We start from the raw sequence: 27,166 nt of genomic DNA, 5'->3' as shown, positions 1-27,166 counted from the left end.
ATGCTTCTGTCCTGAAAGAGACCTGAAAGAGTAGTCTGAAAATACAGATGAGCACATACAGTTTGAAAAGGAGGCTCTCTTCTATTTCAACAGTATTTTTTTTAAACAATTGTATGTGGTCTGATTTGTATCAGCCACAGTATTGTAAATGCTTTTAATTTGCCAGAGTACTGGACAAGTCGGTAGACCTCACATTTAACACTTTTCCCAAATATACCACTTGCCCTCTTCCTTCAATGGATAACCACTGAAGAGCAGATGATTTTTTTTGTTGGTGTTGTTATCTTTGTATCTCCTTTTTTGTTAGAGAGTAGACTATTTTCTTACAAATTCATGGGAAGGGTTAAGCCAATTTAATCAGTGTTCAAGTCAAATTTTCTTGCTTTTCTGCTTATTCTCCATTACTACTGAATAGACAAACCCAGCAGCATCACACCATTTCCAAGTAGAAAGGAATAATTTCTGTAGTCTCCTCTTTCTCTTCCACTTTTAGCTTTTGCAGTAGGTTATTTTGGAGAAGGGGAGGATGTTCTTTTGCAGTGTAAAGAAAAAGGCTTGGCTAGAAGTGAAAGCATGAAGATGAGGTGGAGAAGCTTTTCAAAGAACTGCATGTGCTTCTCCTTATTTCTCAGAAACCCGTGAGAGTTGTGAGACTGATTCTGTAGTGAGAGACAGAGCATGCATATCTGAAGGTTAGTGTAGATGACAAATGTTGTTATCTTAAAAGATGATTTATAGGTGGGTTGGACTGAGAAAGACTGTGGAGTACTTTGGACTGCAGCTTTGAAAGTTAAGAGCCTATTAGATGGGAATACATTCAGGTTTGGGGTTTTTTTCTTCCATTTGTCTTGTAGGTTTATTTGCCATTTCTGTATGAAAATGACACGTCTTGATTTTTGGAAGTTTTTTTGTTCATGGAAGTTTTTTTGTGTTTTTTTGTGGAGTGATTTGGAAGGTTGTACAGTGAACCAAATTCACGTAGCCATTTAATCCATTTCACACTGACCTGGTAAAAATGATAGGGGTTCTTATTTTTGGGGTTTGGGTTTGGTTTCCCCACACACACACACAGTTTTTATCTGGGTTTTTGAGAAGCTTTCTGTATTTCATCAAATTTACTCCCATTTTTGAGGAGTTCCTACCAGTTTATGCGAGAAGGTTGGTTCAGAGGGCACATGTGCATGCAGCCACATGTTGCTCTACAGTTTTAGCCAGCCTGCCTGCAGTAGCAGACTGTGATGAATGACAAACTGAAAAGCAGAAGTTCTCTGCAGAAAGGGTGTGGAGATCCACTAGAGCTTTAAAAGTAGCAGCATTGATCAGGCATAGAGCATCTTTAACCACCAGAGACAACACTGAAGCAATTTGTTTTGCTTTCTTTCTGTTGTTCCCATTCATCTAGGGGCTACGTTTGTCTTTAAAACCATCCTTTTATCTCCTCTGTGTCCTCATCATCTCTGAGATGTGTCGGCTATATTTTCTTTTTTTTTTTTCTCTTTCTTTGCCCTAAAATGATTTCTGCCAGATCTAAAGACTGATTTCCTTTTGTGACCCATGTTAATCAGTAATGGTCTGTGTTCATACCACATGTGCTCTTGCTGACATCCCATGTCTGTGCTCTTGGGGGACAGTGTGACATGTCAATTCTTTCTACTGCTGTCCCTCACAATTTTCAGAAATCCTCCAAAAGTGATCCAAGCTGTGCCCCAGTATCATCAAACCCCAAATCAGCCCTGCTCTGTATCCTGGCTGACCCCAAGTTCATTTAACATGCATCTAGAGGCAGACCATAGGGCAAGTTGGGCAGTAGGCTAAGACCAGATGTTCTACTTTTTTCCCTGGAAATAGGACTCAACCAGACTGTAGTTAATGTGCTTCTGGCATCAGTGCTGGGGCTGGGAAGCGATTGTCTGCAGAGAAATACTTAACAAGTACGAGCTCATGCGGTTAAATGAGGATGAGCAGCAGGAGCACATGGATTCTGTTCACAGCTCTGCTGCTGGCTGCTCTTGGGCAAACAGCTCGTGGAGTCAGCCACAGGCCTGCCTCAGCTGCATCTTGCACTTGGCTTGCAAACTTATGAATCCTTTCCCTTCTAGAAGAATTTGCCTGGATTCATTTGTGGAAAAGACTGTATGAAAAAATTATAATTATTGATTTATTTATCAGATTACCAATGCACAGCCTGAGACGTCAGCAAACTTAACTCCACAGCTGCAAAACATATAATGCATCTCGTTGCTGAAAGTGATATTTCCTGTTAAGACTGCACATTTTGAAGGGAGCCAGTTTGGTGAGATGCTAGCACTTCCTATGCTATAAATAGACCAGATGAGTATCACTTTCAATCTCAAAGGAATACATTTCTAATTTCTTGAGGGATGTAACAGTATCTCTGGCAAGATTCTCAGGGAGTTTTATACTTGCTGATGATGTCTCCTCACGCTCGAGATTTGACTTGCTTGTTAATCAATGAGCACACTTGTTGCAGAGCATAGACATTTAGAGAGCTATTAATGGCTTCAGAGGCACGATACTGCAGCTAAGGTCAGAGAAGTCCTTGCTGCTTTGGATGGTAAGGTGGGTAGAAAAAGAAAGTGTGAAATAATGTGGCAGACCGTAGGTTGCATGTTAAATGGTCGACAAGGTTTGTGAGGAGAGGAACTACCAGTTTATCCATAGATTTCCTTCCGTGTTGGAAGTAAGGGTGATTCAGCAAACGGGGCTTCTTGGGGATAGAGGTCTAGAGCTGATCTCTCAGGAGTTGCATGATTCTCCCTTACTGTACAGCTTGCACGTGCTACATGCTCTGTATTTCTGATCCCTGCTGCCGCTGTTGTAAGACAGCAGCTAGTACAGGAACTCCAGGTAATAGAATATTCGTGCTCAGTTGCTCATTTTCATAAGCTGAAAAAAATATATTTGTGCTCAGCATTTTGTTCATCTGCTTGTATGAACTGAGAAGCTGCATGTGTAAGTGAGCATAAGGGCACTGGGAATCTGGTCGACATTGGTCTTGAATAAAATGTTTCCTGCTGTTGTTTTTAAATACTGGGAAAATTAGATCCCAGCCCCTGTTCCCACTCAGATTTAGAGATAAAATCATAAAGACAGCAGGCAGCTAATACATGTTACTATGCCTCTGCCATGCATAAGGGTTTGAGAACCTTGTCAGGCATAGCAGAGAGTAGGTTTGAAATGGCACATACTGTATAGTACTGTATAGTACTGTATAGTACTGTATAGTACTGTATAGTACTGTATAGTACTGTATAGTACTGTATAGTACTGTATAGTACTGTATAGTACTGTATAGTACTGTATAGTAAAAGACATTCCTTCTCTATGGCATGTGCCATAAGAGTGATGCAGAGTGTCTAATCATATAGCACCTGTTACGCCACACATTTGATTTTAAATATTAATTGGGACTGGAAAGAGAAGAAATGAGTAGATGCTATGACAGAATTGAACTGTTCTTGGAGTAGCCAGAAGATGCTAAAGTTTTGGGGCTGATACTGTCAATTTTTGAGTGTTAAGGAGAGTTAGAGACTATCTGAGAGGAGATGCATTACTACAGAACAACAAGTAGGAAAAGAGAACTATACCAGTGTTATTCTACAAGGTATCAGAGAGCCAGGCTTCAGGGACTTAGTTGATTATTTATGCCTGGCATATCAGGCATATTGTTTTTTCCAGTTACTAATTGCTCATTTGAAGAAAATGCATCTGCTGTGTTGGCCAGTGTAGATGCAAGTGAAAGGTGCTAAAAGAATTCTCTGTACTCTGATATATTGTTTGGTCCCCAGATAAATAATAGTCTGCAGGGTAGCTTTAAGTGATCTGCAGCCAGTCTTCAGAGCAGCGTTGCACAGTAAATCATGTAGTATTTGATTACAAAGATTAAAAGGCCAAAGGCTTTGGAGGGTGAGAAGTAGTGTGCTGAGTACTGCTGCTTGAGTGGGCCGAGAGGAAAGCTGACCTAGTTGGTGGAGACCAGGGAGGTGAAGCTGTCACCTTTGATCCCCATGAACAGGTTACAGTTCCTGTCTCCTGAAGCAAATTTGCTGGATCACTTGGTGTTTCTGCTGCAACAGGACTTCCTGGCCCAGAGTTATTTCTTTATAAAGCTCTGTCTTGTTCTGGTTTTTCACTGCTTGCTAAATGTACTTGTCTGTACAGAGCCACACAGGCATGTAATTCATTCTCCTGGGAAGATCCATTTATCCCTCACTGCCAGACTACAGTCATTTTCCATCCATTTTGCTTTCTAAAAGCTACTCTTTCTCTCTCGGCTTTACCAGTTACCTTGCTAACATGGCAACTGTTTCCTTATTTTTTTTTTCATTAGGTGAGACAGGCAGTGGGCTTTAAAAGCATCATCCAGGCACGGGTACAAAACACAGTGACAACGGAGAGAATTAATCACCCCACTAAAATGATTTCTGTTTTGTTTTGATCATTTTGCATCCCACCATTGCATTTCAACTAACAAGAGGTTTCTGTCTTTGACCAACATGCTTCAACTGTTCATTAAGGTTTTGCCACGCACTGTCATAATCACTAACAACTGCTTGGGTTTGAAGGTAATTGTGTTTATTTTCTGGTTCATGCTTCAGGAAAAATTAAAACTTGATGCTGAGAGGGAAAAACTAGAGAGGCTTCAGGAGCTTTACTCCGAGCAGAAGACGCAGCTTGATAATTGCCCTGAGTCCATGAGGGAACAGTTACAGCAGCAGCTGAAGAGGGTTAGTAGCAAGTTTCAAGAGTGCACTTTTTTATTTTGTTGATTTTTAATTTTTTTCTTTTTTTTTTAGTTAAGTGTAACATATTCTCTTTCAAGTATCCAGTGTCTGAACATATTTGCAACTTAGAATTTTTAATAGTCACGAGGGTGGGGTTTTTTGTGGAATGGTTGTAGTAGATGATGTTCATGATGGCAGACAAGTAGAGTGCAAATGGGTGAATTAGAAATCATTTTGTGTTGAATGTTTTTAAAGTTTTGGGCTACTTGCCTGTAATTAGCCCCTTAGGCCTTCTGAGTGATGTGGAAGCTGTTGTGATTTTTAGCTGAATGGTGGAGCATCATTCTTTACCTGTGTGAGCAAAGCCTGGAATTGGCCAGTAAATGTCTGTCTCAGTGAAGCCATGGGTAACTTCTTTTTTTCAGTATATAACTTAGCTGTTAGCCTGAACTGTATTTGAAAAATTAATTTTGAAGATTTTGCCACTTAGTAAAATAGCTTTGTTTTGTCCTACACTTTCATTTTCAACAGTTACACATTGGTATAAATAAACTTTTCATACTGTCTAATTGCAACTTGATTTTAGTTTGTATAATTTGTAATCAAAAAAAAACTGCAATACTGTCTATGAAGGTACCATTAGCACCTTCTTAGTATTCATTAACGTGAAGTGGGTTATACAGCACATGTAGTTAGCTTTAGCAGGGGAGGAAATAATTTTCAAAGCATCAGTATGGCAAGCTCAAGAGGCCATATGAGAGTCAAATCTTTTTTTCTGTCTTGATTGTTTGTATCAGGAAAAAGGGCTGTAATAGCACTGATTAAAAAAAAAAGGCTTTATAGGAAATACTCTTTGTATGTTGTTTTATTTCCAGAATTCATTTCGTTGGGGGTTTTTTGTTTGGGTTTTTTTGTTTATTTTTTTGTTTTGTTTTTGTTTTTTGTTTGTTTGTTTCAGAGAACAAAAAGTGAAAAGGTCCAGCTTTGGAAATAACAATGTTAAATTCTCAGTTAGTACAGAATAAGTTTGCTGGTTTTGAGACGCTTAAAGATTTTTGTGTTACCTTAAAAAAAAAAAAGGCAGTGTTATGTAATGTCTCATACATATTAAAAGGAAAGCAAGCCTTTCATCTGCAGTCAAATACTTAAAGGTATTAATTTGTGAGAAGCTGCAGTATTGTTGCTATGGGAGGGTAGTAAATCTTTTTTTCACTATTGACCATCAAGTGGCTTCTAGAAATACGTTTGGTTGAATTTTGTTTGTTTGTTTGTTTCTTCCAACGTGTTTTAATAACGATTTTGGATTTGAAAGTGGGACAAAACTTGAAATGTGGCGGTGTAGTTAAGTGTCCAGTTAGTCCTATTGCATATTATTCCAGGCCAGCTGTAGTGGAAGTTAGCAGTGGTCAGTGCAGTAGAAGTTATCACTGAGTTAGTGCACAGTAGCTCTCTAATGAGGGAATGAAATGACTCTAAGTATTGTACCCAAAATAGAAAATCGTCTTCCTCCAAAATAAGTCCAGCTCTGGGGCTCCCTGCAAATGAAAGACATGGACCTGTTGGAGTGAGTCCAGAGAAGGCCACAAAGATGACCAGAGGTCCGGAGCATGTCTCCTATGAAGACAGGCTGAGATCTGGGATTGTTGAGCCTGGAGAAGAGCAGGCTCCATCCAGGGAGACCTTATAGCAGCCTCCTTTGGAGCAGCTGGGCTACAAGAGAGCTGGAGAGGGATCTTTTAGTGATAGGACAAGGGGTAATGGCTTTTAACTGAAAGAGGGAAGGTTTATATTAGATATTGGGAAGAAATTCTTTACCCAGAGGGTGATGAGGCACTGGAACAGGTGGCTCAGAGAAGCTCTGGACTCCTCATCCCTGGATGTGTTCAAGGCCAGGTTGGATGGGACTTTGAGCAACTTGGTCTAGTGGAAGGTGTCCCTGCCCACGGCAGGCAGGTTGGAACCAGATGATCTTTAAGGTCCCTTTCAACCCAAACTATTGTATGAAATACCTGAGTCTGCAGCAGCTTATGTTGTGCTACTTTACTGCCAACAAAGAAGGTGTGAAGACGAATTCCCTTCAGGGGCTTCAGTAGCTTAATAATTTTTGCCTGGGGGAGTGGGCAGCCAATTTCACTGCAGAAGCTGGCTGCAGGGTGGGTCTGGAGTTTGGATTGGGGTGTGCAGCTGGCAAACTCTTGGCTTTCCTGTGTCCAAAATGCATATACACTCTCCCTCTTGGGCAGGAAGGGTATTTTCAATGCTCCAAGTTGTCTTTGGCTATCGGTTGCCTTCCCTGAAGTCTGTTCTTCTGCCTTAGCAATTAATGTGGTATGCAATAGGCTGAATTTATTGACTTTCATGGCCCAAGCAAAGGCCTTCTGTTTGTTTTAGATGCTGAAGATGTCTGACCAATGTGAACAAAGCATTTCTGTATTGTAGGTAACTCCTTTCCTGTAACTTTTAGCCCACACCTTTGCTTTTGATCACTGTCTCCTACAAGTGAAGGGCACATCTTTGGAGAGTAATGGGAAGATGCTGGTATTTCATATAGTAACTTGGATTCTTCAGTTTCTGCATCCTATGTCTTTCCCTGGTACATTGGAAGCTGGGTTTGAATGACTTTTGTAGGGACCTGTCTTCTTATCCCAGTCACTAACCTTTGCCATAGGTTGAAATTAGAAAAGCAGAAAATTTGCATTCCTCTAAAATGATAAATTGCTTCTAGGATGTAGGTTTTCTTGTGTAACAAGCTATGCACAACATGCTTATTTTAGAGAGCCTTAGCATTTACTAATGCTGTGATTATTAAAAAAACCTTTTTCTTCAGAACTCTAGAACTTATAAGCAGGAATTCATATTATGAATGCACAGATGTTTCATGATTAGCATTCAGTTCTTGTGCTTCCCTAAGTGGTGTGTTCTTATTTCGTAGAATCACAGAATCAGCTGGGTTGGAAAAGATCTCTGAGATCATCAAGTCCAACCCTTGATCCAACACCGCCGTGGTTACTAGACCATGGCACTAAGTGCCACATCCAGTCTCATCTTAAAAACCTCCAGGGACGGAGAATCCACCACCTCCCTGGGCAGCCCATTCCAATGTCTGATTACTCTCTCTGTAAAAAATTTCTTACTAATATCCAACCTAAACCTCCCCTGGCAGAGCTTAAGACCATGCCCTCTTGTCCTACTGCTGGTTGCCTGGGAGAAGAGACCAACCCCCACCTGGCTACAACCTCCTTTCAGAGAGTTGTAGAGAGTGATGAGGTCTCCCCTGAGCCTCCTCTTCTCCAGGCTGAACAGCTCCAGCTCCCTCAGCCTCTCCTCAGAGGACCTCTGCTCAAGTCCCTTCACCAGCCTCATTGCTCTTCTCTGAACTCTTTTCTTGGGTCTTTTTTGCTGCAATCAACTTCTTTTTTTTTTTTTTTTCTGACAAAACCTGGTGTCGTTTCAAGGAAATGCATAAAAGTGGGCTGATACCTTTTCTGGAGTAATACACCTACTGGCTGGGGTGGGTGACCAGAGTCCTTAATTGCACAGAGAGCAATTTTCAGCTCCAGTTTGGTGTCCATGATCAGCCTCTGGTTGAGCAACTTACATGGTTGGACATCACTGCTGAGGTGCTGGCAGCGCGCTGAAGGCACACAGCTCCACACATCTTTTGTCTTATCTGACTATGTCTGTTAATAAAATCAGTGCTGGTACTTGGGATAGATCTGAAGAAATTCTAACTGCAGTCCAGACTCCTTTGTTTTAGTGTGATTTCCCATAATCAGTTAATTCTGTGTGCAGTTCTCTGGTGTTACTGGCATGATCCTTTCTGTCCTTTTCGGTTGGTAAGCAGACGCTCTCCCCATTTGGCATCTGACAACCTCCCCAGATGGGTTCATGCTTTGTTGGTGTCCCAGTTAGGCTACAGCAGAGAGATCTGCCCAGCCAATCTGGGAGGCTTCAGCTTGCTCTGAACACGGCAAAACGGCTCCCTCACTCTGAAGGTGCTTCTTAGCAAGAGGCACAGTAGGAGTGATGGAGAAAGCAACATCAAAATAATAATTAGCCCTATTTCCTCTCTTATTATGACAGTAGGCCACTAAAAGCGTTGAGCTCCTGGTGGAACATGTTGTATGAGATAGGTAAATATAATTTTAGGTTGATTTTTGTGTTTGTTTGTAAGTACACTGGTGTCAGTGAAAGCACAATTACTTTTTTATATATATATTACCTTTTTTTTTTCCCCCCCTTAAGGATGCTGATCTTCTGGACATAGAAAGCAAGCACTTTGAAGATTTGGAATTTCAGCAGCTTGAACATGAAAGCAGGTTAGATGAAGAGAAAGAAAATCTGACCCAACAGCTCCTGCATGAAGTAGCTGAATATCAGCGCAGCATTGTCAGTAGAAAGGTAAAAGCACTAACAGTCGATTAACTTGTTCTTTGTTGTTGAGTATAAAGGTAATGAAATGGCTCTACAACCTGCCCGTCTGTGGGAAACAATGCAAAATGTTCCTCTTTGAAAAAGTTTTTGAAGCAGAGCAAAGACAATAGCCCAGTGACATCCCCCACAGATCAAATCATTCACTTTTCCAAAAGAAAGTAAATCGACAGCATTTCCTGCCCTGTTTGTATATTTGCACATGAAAATCAAACCCTTTAATTTGCTACAAAAAAGCACCAAAGCATTTTTTTTTCTTCTTTAAGAAAGGAGATTTGTACACTCTGGACAAAACTACAGTTATTTTAGGCTTGTTAGTTGATGTTAAATGATTTTGTTAAAATAATAATAGAACATCAATGGTGAACTCTCATGAATTGGATCCTTGATGCAGGTTGTTTTGTACTTTGAAAATGAAACATAAATTGTGATTATTTTCTTTTTATGTTAGGAAAAGATTTCTGCTCTCAAAAAACAGGCCAATCATATTGTCCAACAAGCACAAAGAGAACAAGATCATTTTGTAAAAGAGAAAAACAACTTAATAATGATGCTGCAAAGGGTAAGTATTTATTGTCTTTCAAACATTTTTAGCATGTAGTAAAGGAGCATTTCATAAAATAAAAGAATGTAGAGCACAAGTAAAGCATCAGTTCTGCAAAAGCTAACAAGTTGGTGTTATGTGAGACAAGGTTTATATCCATTCACCTTTAAAAAAAAAAGAAATCTTTTGCAATTAATCAGCAGATTTCTTAAGAGAAAATGCTAGTGTGATTAGGTAATTAAAAGGGTTTTAGAGGTGCCCCCTTTTCAGAGGGCTCAACCTGAGAACTCAACTTCACCTGGATGCTGAAGCTAGAAGCTTGTGCTCCCTATGTGGCTGCTGGAACTGTGCAGCTTGTAATATTGGCTTGTAATAGCCTATACTTAGGCCACAAGACAAGCTCCTTAACATCAGCTAACAGCTGGGTAATAAGAAGCTGGTGTGAATCCTTTGCATCCATTTTATGTTTTGCTTTTAAGTATGAGAAAAATCACATTAGTTTACTGAGCAGAATCATCATTTCCAAAATGCTGAAGGAACACTTATTTGGTTTGGCTGGGCTGTGGTTATTAAATAAAATATTCTACTAACTTTTCCTTCTGCACCTCCATTTTTTGTTCAGTTCTACTCTAAATGGATGAAGCTAAAACTCTGCTGTGCAGTTTCAGCCTTCCATCCCAGTGTGCTTCTTCATACAGTTAAGAAAATGACTAGCATTTATTTTTTGCTTACAAAACTGTTGGCGTTTAACATGAAATGTCTGGTTTTAACAGGAAAAAGAAAATCTCTGTAATCTGGAAAAGAAATATTCCACACTTTCCGGAGGAAAGGGATTTCCTGTCAGTCCCAATAGTCTAAAAGAGGTAAAGACTTTCACTGTCTTTGACATTACCATAAGTAACTTTTAATAATGCTTCATACAAAAGCACTTTAGTATTTAGTGAAGTCCTAGTCATCACATCTTTCCAAAGTAATTTCATACAATTTCAGGTTTTTTAAGTTATTGATGGAAGTCCAGATGAATGAGTGAGCAAAAATAGCTTCTCTTGACAGTCTTCCAGATATGACTGGTATTGCCTTAATCTCTTGCTTTGGAAAATTGGTTGTTTTTATGTGTGGAGTGTGTGTATATGTCTAATTTTCTCAAAATAGACAATTAAACCTTATTGAAATGAAGAAGAATGAGTCTGGGAATAACTCTGTTCGAGTACAAATACAGTTCAGTCTTATTTTTGCACTGTAGATTTTATCATTGCATCCCCTCCCCTATTCTAAGGCTCTGCATTAAAGCATGACAAATGTACATTCTGTTCTTTTCAAAAAGCACTAAATTGAAGACTTCAGGCTATTGTTGTTGTAAAATACCTATTGAGATATTTATTTATCCTTTCTTAATAGCTAGAGTAAGTGGAAAATTTAGCATTTAAAATACACTGACAGTTATTTATGGCTGCATCATTAACTTCTGCTTAAGAGGACTGACTGGACTTGCTGGATCTGCTTGTACCAAAGCCCTGAACAAGGTCTGCCACATCTAATGATGTAGGTGTCACTGTGGGAAGTTGGGCTGTTGAAGTCTAAAGCACCCATGTGTCCTTTCAGCACCTGGGAATTGGGATCTTGCTTATGTGGTCTCCAAGTTCCTGGTGTGCAGTTTCACGTGCCAGTGGGGCTGAGCACTGTTCCCTGCTGCAAGCCATGTTGCAGATGCTTAGACTTCCAGTGCCCTAGGGTGTGTTCTGACCTGGACATCTGATTTCCCACCAGGACATCTGGCTAGTCTAAGCTTCTTTTTTTTTTTCTTTTAGAGATGGATCTGTTCATTCTCTTACTAGAGTGGGTGCTATCTCTGTGTTTTGTTCTTCATATCCACATAATGGCTTGTTTAATCACATATTTCAAAATGCAACTACATTAAGTGAGCCTACACTCTTTAATGAAATGGATTATTCAGTGGTGTCATTTTGTTCACTGCAGTGAAGTCAGTTAGGACTTACTCCAAGGCAAATAAGAGAAGGAACAGCATGAGTTATCTGTTTCATCCTCAGTGTTCCCATAGGTTCTGTGTTATAAAAGAAATGCCTTTCTTTGCCAGATGTTGTGTTCATCTCAGTCGAGTTTAACTTTTCTCTGGCTGTTCTGGCACTTTAAAAATCAGGCACCAAATGGCACACAGGCTTAAACAGTCTGCTGGCACACAGCAGTTAATCTCACCATGCAGTTGCTCACGCATCAGTCAAGTCTGTGCTCCAGCGTTTCCCAGGCCCTCTTCACCAAAGTACCCATTTGTAACTCCTCCATCCATTGTGAAGCTTACTCCCTTTCTGCAAAGCAAGGAAGTAACATGGCCTTACATAAGGAGGGCAGGATGCTTATCCTAGTACTTAAATAAGCACAGAAAATCAATGCTGTTTAAAAGTTCAGCATTGACAAAATTACTTGGATGACTAATCTGACCTGAAACCATTTATTTATCTAATGTAATAGGGGCCTGAGCTAATGAACAGCACAGTCATTTGTTCTTTACTTTGTCTTTTATCCTCATGATGAATCCTCATTGGCATTGTAAGTCAGAACTGAATGTTTTTCATACAGTGGTGACAGTGCTTTTGTCTTTAAAAATGAACACAGTATTGTATCCATAGACTTGCTGAGCTTTGGTTATTGCTACTATGAGATGATTAAGCAACTTTTATGTTAATTCATACTGGACTCTATTTTACTGTAGTCACATGTTTTGAGAGATAAACTTTAGTATCTTACCCAGTTTCCTCATTTAATAGATCATGACATAATATCAGCATTAAGATTTGCCTCCTATTTGTATAGTGCTGTGTTCACTGTATGATACCTTATCTTCCAGAATTGTCTTATCTGCTTGAGATAACTGATAATTCTCTGCTTGAGAATTATGCCAACAGATAGCAATGCTGGTATTTTTTTCAACTTGCCTTCTATGATCATTGCTAAATTTAGGCATTTTTAAAAAGAAGAAATACTATACTAGTCTGTGGCTTCTCTTACTGAACTGCTGAAGCAGACATACTGGTACATCACTGTGTTGGCACAGGAATAGAAACACAATCCCTTCAACACATTCTCAATGTGAAAGCAGCTTACCCTCTTGATTTAAAAAATAAGCATATTTCTGTCTCATCTTTATGACATTGCTTCAGCAGTCATTTATCCTTCCTTTTGTATAGCCTTGTTGGATAAGAAATTATGACATTTGACGTTGTTCAGCCTGGAATCCTATACACAATGGATTAGAATCCATATTTTATTTTCTAAATAACATTTTTTCAGCTAACACGAAAACACATCCATTAATTCTATTTTGCCAAAATCTGCCTGCATACATCTTCTCTGCAAGCAGCAGCACACTCTGATGTCCCTGCCATCCCTCACTCCATCACATCCTGTATGACTGTTAATTAAAAAAAAAAAAAAGACAGCAAATTGTAATGGCTACAGGGCTGACAATAACAGCATCTTAACTGAGTCTTCTGGTAAGATATAAAAGTCACAAGTATCTTCCAGACAATGCAATTGAAAGATATTGTGTTAGCATAATTTAAGGGATAGCTTGTCCTTATGTAAGTTCCTCCCAGTTTCATTAATCATTTGATTTACTCAAATTAGCTTAGTAGGTAGGCAAGAAACAAATCAGGCTATTTTATTTAAACATGGACAAAAAAATTAGGATATAAAAATAAGATTTGTTCTTCCTTTTCCCCCAATTTGCTTTCCTGAGAAAGAGCTACATAATTGCTGATGGAATGGGTATTTACATTTTAGTAAAATCTTTTGGACACTTAAAGTACATTTGGGTTTTGATTACACAAATGTTTTTGAAAATAAATTAAGGACAATTTTCGGAATCCAAGTATTTAACGCTTAAAAAGCTTGAAGCTAATTTTATTTTAGTTGTGATTAAGTATTTAATTGATAACAAATATTTGGCTGTATCACTCTAAACTAACTTTCATTGTACTGGATACATTAATACTCTTGCACGTCTTTTGGCTTTTGCTCCTTTTAACTTCTGAATTCCTCCTTTTAGGGCTATATCAGTGTAAGTGAAATTAGTGAGCTGTATGGCAGTTCCACGAATATATCCCCTTCCACTCAGACCCCCACAGATGCTGAAGCAGTTGCCACTGAGCCTTCCACGGCTGTGCTGACGAGCCAGCCACAAAATAAAGAGGTTTGTTTGAGAGACATTTCCCTTTGTTTGCATTGTTTTTTCATGAGTGCCTTTTTATTTTATTTATTTTTCATTTTTTGGTAATTAAACATGTAACAAATTGACCCGAAGGCAAACTGCTATATGGCAGTTACCAGGTCAGGTAACAGGTTTAATAGTAAAGCTGAAGGAGTGTTCCAGTTGTAAAGTGTCTTTGATGAGATAGATGGAACTGAAGGTCAAAAAACCTGAATCCTTATGACCCAAGCAGCACTAAATGACAGTCTTTGCCTGTCAAACACAAAACATCTTTGGGAAACGGTCTTTGGACAAGCTTAATGATGACTGGATCAGTGATGCTCAGGTGTTCTTTTGGTATGTTTTGCAGCTTCTTCTTGTTTTGTTTTTTTCCCTGTAAGGTGGTAGAAGTATATCTCGAATATTTGTGGGAGATGGGTGGCTTCTACCTATCTTAGCTATTCCATGCAGTCTGTCCAGTCTGTCTTCTAGCTTACTCTCCTTTCCTCAGTCTTTGTGATGTTTTTGGCTTTGTAATGACCATAGCGAATTTTTAATAAATCCCCTTTTAAAGGAATGGAATAACCTTACAATTGTAAAGCCACCTACCTTTATGTTGCAATAAGGCAGCAACTGGTTTAGAATTTGGCATTTCTGTGCTGCTTCTCTTAGCTCAGTATGCCTTGGGAGTTGCAATACAACACATGTCCTTTCCTGCTAAACACTGCAACAAACACAGTGCTAGAACTGCAGTTTGTATGTGCCGTATCTTTTGAGAAATTCCAAAAAGAAAACTCTGTGTGTAATTTCTCTTTTTTCTATAAAGCTAAGATCACCTCTCTGTTCTGGATTTGTGTTTCCTCACTCTCTTTCTCCTCGCTCTATTGCTCAACTTCCATCAGTCCATTGGCCTGAGGTCATGGCTACTCATGTAGATCCTATTCCTTTATCTGATACACCTCCACCTCTGCCAGCTAAGAAACACCGCAGGCAACAACAGGTAACAGATTCAAAGATGGTAATTTGGGATTATTTTGTTTTGTTTGCTTTTCTTATGGTGGCCATGAAGTTGATTTACATGTGAGGTTTTTAGAGTAATATGATAGATCATGAGTTGATTGTGCTTGCAGAGTGTTGCACTTAAAGGCAAAAATCATTAAGGCAAAAATAACTTAAAAATAAACACAGTGTATTTTAGAATATTACTGAACAAAATCTCTCCTTATATGAACAATGCAGAGGCAAATACTAATATTTAAGAACCACTGTTACTGTCAGAGGACTTGCAACAATAAAGTTCATGTGCCTATATTTGAAATCCTAAATTAATTTTTCATATACATTTGGACAATGCCTTTCAAAAACTGTATTGGTTTTAAGCCACCAATTCATTAGAATAACTTGTAAATAAAACTTTTTCTTTGTAATTGGGTTCTACTTGTACGCTAGACTTGAATTTTTAAAACAAAAGCTACAGGGACAAGTAGACAAAATGTGCACGTGAATTTAATGTGTTTTTTTAATCAGTATTCTTTTAATGTGATATTTGTAAAACTCCTGGAAAGTGCTGCGAAGCGGGATGTACTCTGTATTTTAGATTTTGCTCTTTCCAGGCTTCTGCCTTCAGTATTTTCCATATAGAGCATAACTGAGCAAGGACGTCCAATTCATTTTGTCAAAACTGTAACAAATTGCATTTGAAGCATTTCAGAAATCTGGAAGAGCGCAAGAAGCAGCACAGGGAATGCACGTACATGAGCGATACTTTACCTCGCAAGAAAACCACTCCGTCTGTGTCACCGCACTTCAATAGCGCCACGCTGGGACGGAACACCGCATCCAAAGTACGTGGCTGCTGTTTATAGCCTTCCAGCACCTGTATAAAACCTGTATCCTGTTACAGGGTCGTGCTGTAAGCATTAGGTAATCCCCCAAATTCACACCTCAAATTACTTTGAAAGAACTTCAGGTTTATTAACATATAGGAGTGTACACAAAGCCTTCTGCCACGGCCCGAAGCGGGGATGGGACCGTGGCACAGCACGGGTCCGGGACACAAGGGAGGAGGGTGCAAGTAGAATCCTTTATTGATGTGTGCACGTGGTCTTTTATCAGCTCGGGAGGGGAAAGGGCCAGAACATAGGGCGGAGTATGAGACAGACAAGCGGGGGGACAAACCAGGATAGGGACACGGGCAAAAGGGGGAGGAGCGGGGGAAGCAGGGAGCAGGCAAACTCATGGCAAACCTGGGCATGTCCAGTCTGTGCACTGTGTAGTGTGAATACAATGAAACCACATAATAACAGTAAAGTCCATATAATAACTGTAAGGGCCATGTAATAAAATCCTGTCAATTGCTGTATGTTTTTCTCCACACCTGGAACTGTTCCCATCACAGCCTTCCATTCTTCCAGCCATTATTCCGACCTGTGGAAATGCCGTGCTGTAGTGCAGTAATCATAAATGCATGATTTCTATCTCAAGGATTGTATTTTCAGGCTAGTTTAAATTGATTCTAGGGACACAACGTGTCGTTTTCTTTCCTACCTAAGGCCTTTAAATGGTAAAGATAAGGTTATGTATAAAGTGAAATAATCTTCATTTGTAAATGAGCAAACAGCAGGAAGGTGGAGATACTACTTTGAAAACATGTTGATACCCATGACAAAGCAAGTTGCTGATACAAAAAAAAGTCTTGTAATGTAGTTTTAAGCATGTATGTACAATATTTCCTGCAGGGACATTTACCACTGGGACAAAGCAACAGCTGTGGCAGCGTACTTCCTCACTGCCTGGCAACCATGACCAAAGAGTCAGAGTCAAGAAGGATGCACAAAGGTAAGACCTTTTTATTTGATTCATTTCAGTTTAAAGTTAGTGTTCAGTTTTTCAGGAAATAAGCCTGAAACTGGTGTTGTTACAATCAACAGATATGTAAAATAAATCTACTTCTTAGTGGAAAAAAACAATTTCTAAGTGTAATTTTTTTTAATAGGCAAAATAAGATATTAATATTATGATGTAGGTCCACGTGTAGTTTTGAAGTACATGGTAACCAAATATAATCCAGTAAAGAAGAAAAGTATATTGAAAAATACACATTGTGCTAATTGGGTAATTTTTCTGAATGATTTCGAGGCAGTATATTACATGTTGGGCTTTTTTTCCTTTTTTTTTTTTAATATGATCTTAAAAATTGTTTTTCACAGGCATATATTTTTGCCTGCATAAATTCCTCAGACAGGGAATTGAGAAGCTATGACTGTGGTACTGTAAGTGTTCTTAAATATTTGGGCCACAAAATAGGAAGGGAGAGATATGTTCCATTGTGGATAGATGGCTGAGTTCTGTAATAGGGACACGGCAAATCTGGATCCAAAAGCAAGTTACATCTCTGAAAGATGATCTCGTAGGCTATGGGATTCTGTGTCTGTTTTTTGTTGACTTGAGTCAATACACTTATTTTCTGCTTTAATAAGATAGATTATTCATAAGTGTTCCATCTTCAAATGGAGTCACTCCTCAGTGCCATCTCTCCATTTATTTTCTTTCCAGCATCTGCACTGCTGTTATGGGTATTAGTGCAAGAGGCCCTTATGTAGAATTGCACTGACTAAGGCTGAGCTGAGATAGGATCCATCCTGTTGTTATAGGACTTGTCAGAGCTAGCAGCTGTTAAAGGTCAAAGCAGATGACTGATGTTAGTCATAAGCACCAAGATGACTCAATACAGGGATAGAACAAGCATGCTGAGAAAGGATCATGACCTAATACATCCCCTTTGTAGAGCTGATATAGTTGTGATCTGTTGGTTTTGAGCTTTAGTTATGCAGCAGGCCTTCTACAAACCTACTATGTTGTAGCTAACTTACCTTGAGGTATTTTAGATGCAATACAAAAAGAGCTTCATGCTCAGCTTCAAAATGATGTGTGTGCAAGGGTGGAATATCGTTGGTATGTTTTTTCAGTTTGAAAATCATTAGAATGTCTTGGCTAAACTTTGACAAGAGATCATGTTTAAAATTGGAAATACTTCTGTAAAGTGGCTGCAAAAGCGCATTAGGGTGTGACCTAAAACATGATTACAAAGTGTTACCAAACCTAACACAGGCAAGGAGTTTTAAAAATAAATCAGTTTTAATATTTAATTTTTTGTCACTGTGCAACTAAGACAATCTAAGAGTAGGGTCAGATTTCTTGTCACAAGAGTGAGAAAGAGAGAAACCTCACGAATCAAAATTGAATATGGCAGAAGGGAAGCAGGGGAGAATGAGAGAGATGTATTCATAAAGGCACTTGGCACAGCGCTTTTCATATGCCATTGAGGAATCATGTGCTATACTGCTTCTCATACTAGGTGATCATTATGTTTTGAAAGATCCAACAGTTGGAATGGAAATAGTAAATTATGAAGAGAGCCTTAAGGGATTAATTTGTTACTGGGAAAGAGGACGGTTCTAGATATCCTTTTCTGAAACATCAGCTTTGCCAAAGGGAAATAATGCTGCTGACAGGTGCTTTATTTGAACTGTCACAGGATTTGCAAAGTAAGAGAGTTGTAACAGGAAGGATAGAGGAACACGAGGATTGTTTGTGTCCTCTCTTAGTAGTTAGTGAAGGGTTTATTTCCTTTATGTTCAACATAGAGCTCCCTGAATTTATTGCTATTGGAGGAACTTGAAGAGTGTAACTGCTTTTGCACTGAAGTGCCACGTTTGTAGGTTGGGGAAAGCTCCTCTGACGGGGTAACACACCACAGAAGTGTTTGCAGGGCTCTTTCTGCCCCGCAGGACAGAACTCGGCAAGGACAGAGATGTCCAAATCAGGTGGCTGGAGCCAGATTTCTATCCAATATTTCTATCCAGCTATACAGAAGGGCCAGACAAACAGTCTTCAGGCACCTTTCATTCAGCATTATGGGCATAGCCTTAATAAATGTCAGGGTTTGAGCAGGGAAGGGACTGAGTTTCCCCTAGCACTTCATACCCATGCTTAGCACACAGAGGGAAAGTAAACTTTCTTCAAGGTCACAAGTAAAGAAAGTGCATTTCTGTGGAATGGTGAGATTTGGGTAATGTTCTGAACACAATGTGCTATTTAAACCACACACCACACAGTAAAACTGAAATGGAATACCACTGCTCATTAAAATTCTAAAATCTTACTTGTCTTTCACTAAAATCAGTGCAACTTGTCTGAGTAACTAGGATGAATTTCAGCAGGCTCCCTTAAATACATCATTGAAAACCAAGCCAAATGCCATGTCAGCGGACATACTTGGAGAAGTTTTCTTATTCTATCACTGAATGACAAATGTTTATAATAAATACAGTGTATTTATTACAAAACCATTCTTGAGGCAGGTCAGATTTACCTTTTCAGACTGTGAATATTTTTGAGGAATAAGATTTGCTATCAAATCAGTGGAACTCTGCAAATGTATAGAGACTGATTATACTGATAAATATGAGCTCGCTTCTGTTCCTGCTCCAGAAATTAGTTGTTTACCTAAAAAAGGTGATGAATAGATAAAGTGGTCTCTACCTGTCATGTACTGAACCAGTGCTTGCTTTCCTTGGGTCTGTTTTCCCACTTGACAGGTTTTTCAGTCCGTCAGTTTTCTGTGTTCAGGATGATCTATTGCAAATGACACGGGAATCTTGGCTTCCTGATGCCTTGAGCATAGAGCTGCACCCAGTGCCTTGGATCTGGGGGTACTTGGCTCAGTGGAGAGCCAGGGTCTCATGTGTTAAATGCCACTTCATCCCCTCACTCTGGAGCCCTGGATATCATGCAGTGGCCCACAAACTGCTATCCGAAGAGGATGGTGCAGTCCTGAAGTGGTATTAGTAGCTCCCTGTGTTCCTTAGGGCTTGATAGCATTGAGCAAACTTCTAGACCAGATGTTTTTGGGGGTATGTATAGATCTAAAAACAAGTATAGTCGACACTGGCTGGAGGAAGTGGCAGCTCAGCTAGTTTTAAGATATTTTCTTAGTGTTATCCCTAAACTAGTCATGGTCTGAAATAAGTCTCGTCTAATATGCTCTCTCCAGTTTTTCTTCTTTCAGTCCAAGAAGGTAAACATAAAACTCTGAGATGAAAAAACAAAAATTAAAAGTGAATTCAGGAAATGAAGAACAGCCACTTGAGTTTGAACGTGAATTTCAATTTCGTTTTCCTTATGCAGGAACAAGTAATATCTATGAATAAATTTTAGGCTGAATGCAGTAGGAAATAATTTCATAGATTTTTAAGTACCAAATTGTCTTTATTCCAGGATTACCAAAACTGTGTTTAGTCAGTCATGTGAGTTCAAGAATTGTTATTGAAAGAAAAGGTCACTGTCAGTAATCATAGCCTGAGTTAAGAGCAACTTATAAATTGTTTCAGAGGATGCATATTGGTTATAAATCTTTAGTGGAAAAGCTGTTTCTTAGCTGCCACTCATGAGGTATTTTTGAAGCACTGTATTTATAAATTCACCTCCTGTGTACATGCCTTTGTAACCAAAGGACATGCAAAAAAAAAAAAAGAATGAAGAAGCTGCTGTTTGGTACCAGCTAGAGACCTCACACTGCACAGGTTGAGACTTGGCCACAGGGAGCTCCCATGGAGCACGGGGTGCCAGAAGAGCCTGCACAAGGACAGGCAGGAGTGAGGAGGGAGAGTTAGCCAGTTCAGTCCCATTGACTGCAGGATTGACTCCAGAAGGGAAAAGGGAATGGCTAGCTGGGAATTAAGGTGTAAGACCAGACATAGCACAGGGAACAAAGCTGTTGGGACAGGGAAGTGAGGTACCAGCAAGATGATTATTTGTATTCTTTCTAAGCTCTATAGAAAAAACAGTATACTGCAGGCAAGGGATATTTGTACAAATAAATTATAAGCTTTTCAAAGCAGTTTGCCTTTTTTTTTGTTGTTGTTGTTGTTTGTCTGTTTTTCACTCTTTTTCTTACCAAACTCAGGAAAAGCCAGAAAAGGTATGAAACAACCCTTTACCTGGCTTTATCTAGTGTGTCATGTTTTTGCAAAAGTACCAATTGCATCAGCACTGTCAAGTAGTTCCCAAAATATTGCAAAACTTTTAAATAATTGTTAAATAATGATAACACTTCAAAAATTCTTTTCTTCGTGCTGTCAAATAACCTATCACAACAAAACTTCTGATTTATGCTAATATCTGCAGAGCTATGGCTTTGCACAGGCCTAATTTTTCTTCTTTGCTCATAGCAAGTAGAGCAGAAAATTTAGAAATCTTTGCAGCTCTATGGGTGAAAATGACAAGGTAGACAGACTTGGGCTTCCTACTTTGGCATGTTTCCACACAACAAATGTATCTTGACATGTTAATGTCAGTCTTTAAAAAAAAAAAAAAAAAGGAAAAGAAGGGGGAAAGAAGGAAGAATAGAAATAAAAGAAAAAGAAAATGTGATGGGATCTTTTGCATGAAATACTGGTGGGTTTTTTACATACTTGACAGTGCCACTTTCAGTAATAGCTTTCACCTTTATTTCTACCCGCACAAGAATTTTGTGGTGGTATACCTGGTTTTTGTGATTCTGCAGTAACTCCTTTGGAATATTTTGCTTTAATGATATGGCTTTATGGATATTTGCAATATTTTGCTCAACAGTATGGCTGTTAACACAGTTAAGTTTACTGTTTTACTACAGAGCAATGGATTTCTGTAGTTAAGCCAATGCAGCAAGAAACATTTTAGCTTTTGTATCAGATTAGACTTTGCTGGTCTAAGACAAATCTTGTCTTGTGGGAAAATTTTAGTTAAGTGCTGGATCTGACAAGGAGTCTAATATTTTTAAGTGCATGTTGTGTGAATAGGCACCCCAGCAGTTAATAATTCCTTAAACAACAGATGGTGCCTGCCTGCTGTGTAAGTGTGGCTGTAAAGGAGGCAGGTTGGTTGTGAGGCTCTTGGTGTCGGTGCTCAGCTCATCCTGAGCTTTGAGCTGCCTGTTGCTTACAGCATGAAGATAAAAGGAGAACACTGAGTTATGCTTTTTTTTTCTGTGAACGAGTCTCATTTTTTGCAACGAACAAATGTGTGTTTCTTACAGTGTTCATTTACATTTGCATGAGTACAAAAATTTAAGTGATAAATGTTTGACTTAAAAATAGGCTCCTTATCTTAATGGAAAGTTGACTCCTTTAGGAGAGTGTAGAACTGCTATGCTTCTCTATGTCTTTTAGATGGATTTATTTTTCAGTGAAATATAAGATGTGGAATTAAGATTTCTGAATAGGCAAGGTTTTGCAGAGAGCTCAATAGAAAAACATGCATTTGAATAAAGCTCTTGCAGTAATTTATTTTTTTTCTCTTTCCCTAATGAATAATTGATAACCATTTCACAGGAGCAATTAGTCATTCCAAAGGTTTGCGTATGAAAGGTAATTGCTTATCTGCAATAACAGCAGCATCTGCCAAAATAATGGGGGGAAAAAACAAACTGCACATATGAATCAGTAACACCTGTGTTGTGTGACGCTGTTATTTATGGCTGCTGAGGTGTGTTTGTGTCCCCTTTGTCTCTTTTACTAATCGATGCAACTGAACTTTTATTGAAATTTAGTGTTCTTTTAAATGGCAAATAAAGTCCCATTAGTTCCTTAGAAACCAGCTTTAACTGCGAGAAACCTTTGTACTGTACAAAGGGAAGTGAGGAGGAAACAATCTGCCGTGAAAATGCTTGTAGGGCACAATTTCTTTAATAATGTGCTTTAATTATTCAGCTGCAGACACACTTCTCAGATACCTGCAGCTGTTGTCTCTCTGAACTGGGACTCGCCCCCAGTCTGGCATGGCAAAAAATACCAGAGAGTAACCTTGTATGTGCAGACAGAGAAAAAAGGCAGGAAAATATTCCCACTTCAAGCATGTTTTCCTAACATCAGTGTCTTAATAGTGTCTAGTAAACATTTTTATCTGGACCTTGCTGCATTTCTACAGTTGTCTGCATTTCTCCTGTGTCTGTTTATCTTAAATATGTGGAATGTCAGTGGCTGCCTTCCTGTACAAATGGGAGATTTTCATGTAGTCTGTCAGTCCTTTCTAATCTCCAGCTCTGCCAGCAGCTCAGAATTTGGGTCAGGAATGTGCAGAGAATATTATAAACCTGACTGAGTATCAGAACTGTGAGAAAGTCTCACTTCTTCCATTCACTGAAGGAAAAGATGAGCAGTACAGTTGGATTTGTAATCACATAGATTAAACAGCCCTTAAAAGGGCACTGTGAAATACTTCAGCAGTTAAATTGACAACTGTCATTATACTCTCCTCTTCATCAGGCAAGCTCAACAACCTCTCTGCAAGTCTGTATAAATACTGCTGCAACATATTGAAAGAGCAATGGAGACATGAGATAAAAATAATTCTGAAGAAACATTTTCAAATAGCCAAATAAAATTCCCTGTGTTCAAGAAGTATGGCTTTTCAGAAAAAACGATTTTGTGGAAAAATCATGATTGTGTGGATAAAGAATGTAACCATTGTGTAAACCTGATTTTTTCTTTACAGTCATTGAGCTATAAGGATCTGCTTCAGTCATGTAGGGTGAACTGCAGTTTCAAAACTCCAGGAAAGTACCTCTACACTAGTAACTACAGTGATGTGACAAGCAGCCTGTATTATTTCAGCTGAAACTAAAACTTCAACTTGCAGTTACCAGAAGGCAAAGTTTCCTAAACAGACAAAAAATAACCCACATTCAATAAAATCAATCAGAAAAGTACTTAAGACCCTTTTTTTTTTTTTGCCTAATTTAATCAGTGTCAGTTCTCCTAGATCCCTGAGTTTAACTGCCTTACTTTCCAGATTAGGCTTAATTTTCATTTTAAAATGAAAGTTTTAAAATTTTAATTTTAAAATGAAAATTTTATTCGTTCAAATTAGATTTTCATCATACACATAGAAGAATATTTATTGACAAGTCAGCTGTATACTAATCTGCATATATTTGCATACACCATAGATTAAAACAGGTATTTAAAGCTTTTATTTCAGTTATGATTAACTTGTAGCACCTTGGCCACAGTTGCAGTTAAGACTGAGGTGATGTTCAAAATGCTTGTGCTGCTAACAAGTTACGTTCCAGTCACAAAATTTTTGTGTAAAACAAAGGTTTTCTCTGTCCTTTATAGGGTATAACCATCAGCGCATCTGTGAAAACCAAAGGCAGAAGTCTCCTGAATTCTACAGCAGAACAGCATCCGAATCCAATGTGTATTTGAATAGTTTCCATTACCCAGACCGTAGCTACAAGGACCATGCCTTCGATACATTAAGCTTAGACAGTTCCGACAGTATGGAGACAAGCATATCAGCATGCTCACCAGATAACATTTCCAGGTAAACCATCTTTCTTTCTGAGCTTGTAATGTCACAGGGTCATAATGAAAAAAGAGAACAGGCACATGTTGATACTATGGTAGTGTGAATGCTGCTAACTGGTTAAGAAAATAGAAGATCACTAGACAGGCATAATAGTTGTGTAGCATCTCACAATCAGGTTTAACTACATCTCACCTGTTTATTTGAAGATGCAAAATAAAAATATGGAAATGGTAAGTGATAATGTTGAAGCTTACAGAGATATCCTTACAGTGCTTCCTCCCCTGGTCACTATAGGGAAGGAATTTCCTCTGATAGGAAATTTCTCAAAGACATATGCTGTCAGTGATGTACACTTGTTCCATAAGTCCAACATGTTAACTTACTAGATGCTTAAGATGAAACACTTAGGGCTCCTCCAGGAGTCTTTTTTGCCCTCTCCCTCTTCTGGGTCAGTAAAAACGAAGAGATGGCACTGAAAGGTTTAGAGCCCTTGGCTGCTTTTCTCATCCTCAGACGCCACTCCTCAGATCAAAGGAACATCCACGATCTGTGTTAAAAGTCCAGCCGAGTCTCAAAATTGTGTGCAAACAATTTCCTTCTGACAGTCTGGTTTTCATTTCTGACAGTATGGTAGTGCTTTCATTCATCCTCACAGTCCTGCCCCAGCAGTTTCACAAGCATAAGTGGAGGCTGATAATTAAGTACAGCCTTGTCACAGCATTATGAATCCCTTGTGAACACAAGGACAGCTTTTTTTGGCTAGCATGTTGTGTGTTGTACAGCATCTGTTTCCTGTGACAGGGAAAGCCCCCTGATTTCCCCTTGTAGTCTTTATCACTGCAATGTTAAGTGCTTCATAAAATAGCTATGGCATTCATTCTGCTGGCTTCTTCGTTTGGGCTTTTTTGGGTTGGTTGGTGTTGGGTTTGGTTTTTTTAAAGTAAAAACATTAGGACTCAAGTTTTGAGCATTTCTGTTTTAAATAGATACAGTCAGCCAGTTTCTGATAGCTGGAGATAGGCTGTGAATTAACTCTATCTATGCAGTGATCTAATGTGGCAGTGGTGTGAGATCTGTGTCCCTGAGACTTGTTGCTCTGACCATTTTGGAGGAGGATGGGGTGTGTCTGAGCTACAGCAGGGCCATTTTGTACACGCAGTCTCCAGCCCAGGATGAGGGAGCCCCGATGGCTGTTGAATTTCACTGATGCTGTTTGTCCCTCTGCCTCACGCTGGTTCTTTGTAAGCTTCCAGCCAATGCTGGAAGAAACCAAACCAATAAACAAAACCAATTGAAAAACCAGAAAAGGACCCAGTACAACAGATCTTTCAGTTTCTCACAAGGCAGACTTTGGTGAGGGAAGAAAAGAGTGTGGGCTGATTTTGTTGATAAAATTTGGAAGATAGGCAGATAATTTTCCTTGACAAAACTTCCCTTAAGCAAAATTAATTTCAGATTGTTTTAGATGGTGTTTGACAATATTTTCTAGCCACGTCAGACTGTAAGGGAAGACAATTTATGATGCTTTGTTCTGACATATTTAAAATACTTAAGTTATATTTTACCATGTTTAAGGTGAGAGAGACATTTTTTTCCTGAAAATACATAACATTTGTCAGTGCTCATGGTACAGAAGAAACAGAACTGTAGTCATTCATCAATGTGCCAAACAGTAGTACATCTTTTTTTTTTGTTAGTGGCTATTGCACTGAATTGGATCAGAAACTATCAACTCCATTCTTAAACTGTCTGATGTTGGAATGAAAAATACTTCTTTAAATACCAAGTATTCCTTTAAATAACTCTGGGCTTCTTTTTTGTTTGTTTGTTTGTTTGGGGGTTTTTTGTGCAGTGCTAGCACTTCAAACGTTGCAAGAATAGAAGAGATGGAGAGACTTCTGAAACAAGCACATGCTGAAAAGACTAGGCTGCTTGAGACCAGGGTAAGCATAACTTTGAGTAAAACTAAGACTAGTTAGTTTAGATAATATCCTCCTAAATGCAGTACTGAACCCTGAATAGTTTACACCTAATAAACACGTAAACAGTACCTCTCCTTTCCTGGTTTCACCCTCACACTATACCTTTGAGCCCATATGCAATATCTGCTGTCTCAGTGGGCGAGTTGATGGCAAAACCCCATGAGAAGCTAGGTCAGCCTACTTAAGAGGCAAAAAGGTATTTAGCCCTAGCTTAGAAATTGCATTACCAACTATAAGTTTCACATATAACTGAAGTTCTGAGTGTGCTGTGGTATTTAGGAACGGGAGATGGAAGCTAAAAAACGAGCTCTGGAAGAAGAAAAACGCCGTAGAGAGCAACTGGAGAAAAGATTGGAGGAAGAAACTAGCCAGAGGCAAAAACTAATTGAAAAGGAAGTCAAAATACGTGAGAAACAAAGAGCACAGGTGAGATATGTTGATGTGAAATAGTTTTGAAGTGCAAGACTTCCCCTTCATATACAGAAAGGACTAAGTGTATTTCTGCCCGTGGTAAACAGAACAGCTTTCAGCTGAACAGATGGATTTAATATTTCTGAGGTACAACTGTTTTGCTAAAACTGTGTTTGGGCTGTTGGAGCCTTAGATGCCCAAGTATTCATTTAAAATTAAATAATAGCATTGATATCTATTTAGCATCTTACATATAAAGTATAAATATTAATCCTGTAAGCTTTGTTACTGAATAGGGGCAGAGCAGATTTTTTTTTTAGCCAGAGCAACAGAAATTTGTGAGTTTGTTAATTTTGTAAACCACTGGTGTGGGGTTTGTGGGGTTTGTTTTGTTTTGTTTTTTCTTTTAATACATAAAATACCTTAAAATGTGAATCGTTGCTTCCAAATAGTTAACAAAAAAACAAAACAAAATAACACCAAAAAACAAACCACACAA

General features: G+C 38.8%; 1 protein-coding gene across 7 annotated transcripts in view; it reads left to right on the top strand.

Moving 5' to 3' along the window:
* PHLDB2 (pleckstrin homology like domain family B member 2) overlaps window positions 1-27,166 on the top strand; it is a 67,896-nt gene that overhangs the window by 32,610 nt on the left and 8,120 nt on the right. For 3 of the 7 annotated variants that reach the window (XM_064644115.1, XM_064644114.1, XM_064644109.1), the window contains 11 exons: window positions 4,620-4,748; window positions 8,991-9,146; window positions 9,628-9,738; window positions 10,494-10,583; window positions 13,784-13,927; window positions 14,751-14,924; window positions 15,628-15,768; window positions 16,663-16,762; window positions 24,082-24,289; window positions 26,127-26,217; window positions 26,536-26,682. In XM_064644115.1, the coding sequence (XP_064500185.1) occupies window positions 4,620-4,748; window positions 8,991-9,146; window positions 9,628-9,738; window positions 10,494-10,583; window positions 13,784-13,927; window positions 14,751-14,924; window positions 15,628-15,768; window positions 16,663-16,762; window positions 24,082-24,289; window positions 26,127-26,217; window positions 26,536-26,682 (1,491 nt within the window). The remainder of the gene's footprint in view (window positions 1-4,619; window positions 4,749-8,990; window positions 9,147-9,627; window positions 9,739-10,493; window positions 10,584-13,783; window positions 13,928-14,750; window positions 14,925-15,627; window positions 15,769-16,662; window positions 16,763-24,081; window positions 24,290-26,126; window positions 26,218-26,535; window positions 26,683-27,166) is intronic. The other 4 variants (XM_064644110.1, XM_064644111.1, XM_064644112.1 and 1 more) reach the window with 4 other exon arrangements.

Source organism: Pseudopipra pipra, chromosome 2, assembly GCF_036250125.1.
Source record: "Pseudopipra pipra isolate bDixPip1 chromosome 2, bDixPip1.hap1, whole genome shotgun sequence".
NCBI classification, from domain to species: Eukaryota; Metazoa; Chordata; class Aves; order Passeriformes; family Pipridae; genus Pseudopipra; species Pseudopipra pipra.
Note: the sequence above shows the minus strand (reverse complement) of the source record. Positions and strands in the feature narration are given on the sequence as shown.